Source organism: Myotis brandtii, unplaced genomic scaffold, assembly GCF_000412655.1.
Source record: "Myotis brandtii unplaced genomic scaffold, ASM41265v1 scaffold627, whole genome shotgun sequence".
Taxonomy (NCBI): domain Eukaryota; kingdom Metazoa; phylum Chordata; class Mammalia; order Chiroptera; family Vespertilionidae; genus Myotis; species Myotis brandtii.
The window spans coordinates 1,035,139-1,038,884 of record NW_005370397.1 but is presented as its reverse complement, the minus strand read 5'-3'; the positions used below and the strand labels follow the sequence as shown (position 1 = coordinate 1,038,884).

The following is a 3,746-nucleotide window of genomic DNA, read 5'->3' as shown; positions in this document are numbered from 1 at the left end:
ATTCGATCAGACTCCGTCCACTGAGCCATTTTCCTTCAGCCTCGTCTCTCGGAGGTTGTGACCCGGTAAAGGGAGGGAGAGCAGTGGTGTGGGTGCCGTGTGTATTGGGTGCCTCCCACTGAACACTTCCCCGCGTGGCTGGCACCCAGAGCTTGCTGTTCACAGTGGGACACATCAGGGTTTTTTAAATGTTTGCGTACAGTCTTTCATTTTTCACAGTGACATTGGGCGTTTTTATTCCTGGCCTACCTCAGCGCACGTAGATTAGATGTGCTGAACCTCAAATCAGGCCAATGGCAACACCAACTTAGATCTAAACCCAGCTTTATCCACAGTCAAAGGCTCTGCCACTTCTGCAGCATCTGGAATGCAAACCTTTCACCCCAGGAATCCCAACATGAAAGCAGGTGAATTGGGAGCTGCACACGTTGAAGGTGGGGGAGGGGGAGAAGGGTCTGCCCCCTCCCAGCACCCTCCGCGGCCTCCAGCTCACCTCACACGTGGGAAAGAACCATGTGGGCCTGGCGGGCGGCTCGGTTAGAGCGCCATCCCGCACTCCAAAAGCTTGCAGGTTCTCTTCCGGGTTGGGGTGCTTACGGGAGGCAACCAATCAGTTTCCCACATCGATGTTTCTCTCTCCCTTCCTCTTTCTCTAAAAACAATTTTTTTAAAACCAACATATTTCCAGGTGAGGATTAAAGAAAAATGTGAGGTCCCCGGTGCCAGCACTCTCGCTTCTGCTCTGCTTGTGGGGTGATTCATCTCAAAGGGATTCGAGGCGCGTTCCACACACCGCGTCCCCAGTCCACTGCCCATCGCTATTCGAGGGCCAGGTACAGCGTCTCAGAAAGCGGGGTCACACCAAGCCGACAGTAAATAATTTTAAACTGAATTAACTTAGTCTTTAGTTCGGTTTGATAAACAGCGCCTTCATTTCATGATGGAGTGTAGAGAGAACACATTTAGGGACATGAAGAGAGGACGGTTCTTTGGGAATCTTAATCCCCAGGACACCGGCGGCTGGGAGAGGGTTTGTTGGTGGAGCAGAATGCACTTCTCCGGGGGCACCTGCCTGCTTTGTGTCTCAAGTGCGCTCTCCGCCAGCTCCTCTGTGCAAAGTGATGGGTTCCCCCTCGAGCTCTCCAGCCTGTGGAGTCTCATTTGACATTTGTTTTCTTGGTGAAGACGATGCCTCCTTGACTCAGGCTAATCACAGAGTGGGAGCAGGTGCTGGCCCTGTGCCAGGCCATCATCAGCAGCAACTCGGAGCGGCTGCCCGACATCAACATCTACCAGCTGAAGGTGCTGGACTGCGCCATGGATGCCTGCATCAGCCTGGGGCTGCTGGAGGAGGCGCTGTTCTACGGCATCCGGACCATGGAGCCGTACAGGTGAGGCTGGGGGCTGAGGTGGAGGCCGCAGTAGCGTTGCTCTGCCAGAGGATTGATGTCCTGAAGCCATTCGATGACCCCTTTTCCTTGAGGCCCATCTGCGTCTCGGTCGGTGTGTGAAGCCAGGCCTTGTTCTGTTCACTCCTTTGTCCTTCGTTCATCATTGGTGAGGCCCTTCCGCATGTCGAGTCTTGTAGGTGCGCGGAAACGAATGAGGTGCCGTCTGGATGCGGGGCCGCTGATGACGGGGTGCTGCTCACAGTGACAAGCAAGCAGTGCCCTGGGGGGGCCAGAGAGGAGCACAGGGCCCAGGCCTGGCTGGGGAGGCGGTGGCTTAGCCTCAGCTGATCGAGGCGAGCGGGACCCCCAGTCTGATGGGTGGTAGTGATGCGTCTCCCACTCGTCAGGGCTCTCTGGTTCCCAGGGCGCCTTCACGCTAACCATTGAGCTCATGACCTCCCTAGATGCCAGGGGAGAGCAGGGCAACAGCCTGCTATGGGCTGCCTCAGGGAGGCACTGTCGGTAGCTGTTTCGTGGCCGGCCTCCGCTGCTTCTGCATGGGGGTGCTCTGTCCCAGGTGCTCCTGTAGCTCAGAGGCACTTGGGCCGAGCAGTCTGGGCTGAGAGGGCGCTGCGGAGGCGAGGGCCTGGTGTGCAGCGAGCTGAGAGCATGCGTCTCCCACTCGTCAGGGCTCTCTGGTTCCCAGGGTGCCTTCACGCTAACCATTTGACCTCATGACCTCCCTAGATGCCAGGGGAGAGCAGGGCGACAGCCTGCTGCGGGCTGCGGCAGGGAAGGCACTGTCGGTAGCTGTTCCATGTCCGGCTTCCGCCTGGAGGTGCTCTGACCCAGGTGCTCCTGTAGCTCAGAGGCGCTTGGGCCGCCCAGTCTGGGCTGAGAGGGCGCTGCCGGTTGCACGGGCCTGGTGTGCAGCGAGCTGAGAGCCTGTTCGGAAGCCGAGATGGAGCAGCCGAGGGGAAGGGCACAGGGACCCGTACCATCAGGTGTGCAGCGAGCTGAGAGCATGTTCGGAAGCCGAGATGGAGCAGCCGAGGGGAAGGGCACAGGGACCCGCGTACCATCATGTGAGGCTGGCGTGCCATCTCCAGCACAGCACAGGCACGCACTGCTTGCAAGGCGCCCCCGAGCATCAGGGACCAGGGGAGTGTGTGTGTGTGGGTGGGTGGGGGCCCATGGGGAGCAGGGGCACATTCTGGGGAGCTCCGAAGACCATGCAGCGTGATGTCAGCGCTGGGGGCTCGCAGCGGAGGATCCGGGTCTAAAGCACAGGGACCCGCGTACCATCATGTGAGGCTGGCGTGCTATCTCCAGCACAGCACAGGCACGCACTGCTCGCAAGGCGCCCCCGAGCATCTGGGACCAGGGGAGTGTGTGTGTGGGGCGGGGGGAGGTTAGGGGGGTCCATGGGGAGCAGGGGCACATTCTGGGGAGCTCTGAAGACCATGCAGCGTGATGTCAGCGCTGGGGGCTCACAGCGGAGGATCCGGGTCTAAATCTGCAGCAGGGACACGGGGGAGTGGCTGCAGGCGAAGGAGGGCGGAGGCGGCTAGGCTGCAGCGGCCCGTCCCCGCCTGAGCAAGAGCCTCAGGAGACCCGAGCAGGGACGTTCCCAGGATCAGCAGGGTAAAGGCAGGTCTAGAGCCGAGGGTGTCAGTTCAGGCGAAGTTCTAAATCTGCAGCAGGGACACGGGGGAGTGGCTGCAGGCGAAGGAGGGCGGAGGCGGCCAGGCTGCAGCGGCCTGCCCCCGCCTGAGCAAGAGCCTCAGGAGACCCGAGTGAGCGGGGACGTTCCCAGGATCAGCAGGGCAAGGGCAGGTCTAGAGCCGAGGGTGTCAGTTCAGGCGAAGCGCGTGGGAAGCCGGGCAGGCCCGGAGCGCGGTCCAGGCAGAGAGGAATGGGAAGGTGGCGCAGAGCCAGCACCAGGTGGATGGCAGCGGCCCCGGGCCAGCCGTGACCCCAGGGTGACCCTGTGGGTGTTTCCAGAACGCCTGTCGGTGGTTTCTTCACTCCTGTGGTGGAACAGCTTTGGCATCCAGACTGTGAGTCAGCTTTCATCAGACTCGTGAGAGAGCGCCTGGAGGCCGAGCCCGAGCTTTCCCAGGGCCTCAAGTGCGTAGTCAATGCGCGAATCCTGTGGGTTTTCAGAAAATATGCATTGAATGCAGATAAGCCTTCCTTCTCGGAGCCTCAGTGTTGCAATGAGAGGCAGGTGCAGACGGTTGGCGCTTGGTCTCGGAGCCACACCGTAGGCTGCTGGGTGAGGGATGGGTTCCAGCCAGGAGGTGCAGACTGAGAAAAGCCTCCTGTCTCCTAGGCCTCCCCAGGCTCAGGCCC

The 3,746-nt window shown here is 60.4% G+C and overlaps 1 protein-coding gene across 1 annotated transcript in view; it reads left to right on the top strand.

Annotated features, from left to right (window-relative positions):
• The window catches only part of SMYD3 (SET and MYND domain containing 3), a 413,596-nt gene that overhangs the window by 343,566 nt on the left and 66,284 nt on the right, over nucleotides 1-3,746 (top strand). The window contains exon 11 of the mRNA XM_014528244.1: nucleotides 1,217-1,391. Coding sequence (XP_014383730.1) covers nucleotides 1,217-1,391 — 175 coding nt within the window. The remainder of the gene's footprint in view (nucleotides 1-1,216; nucleotides 1,392-3,746) is intronic.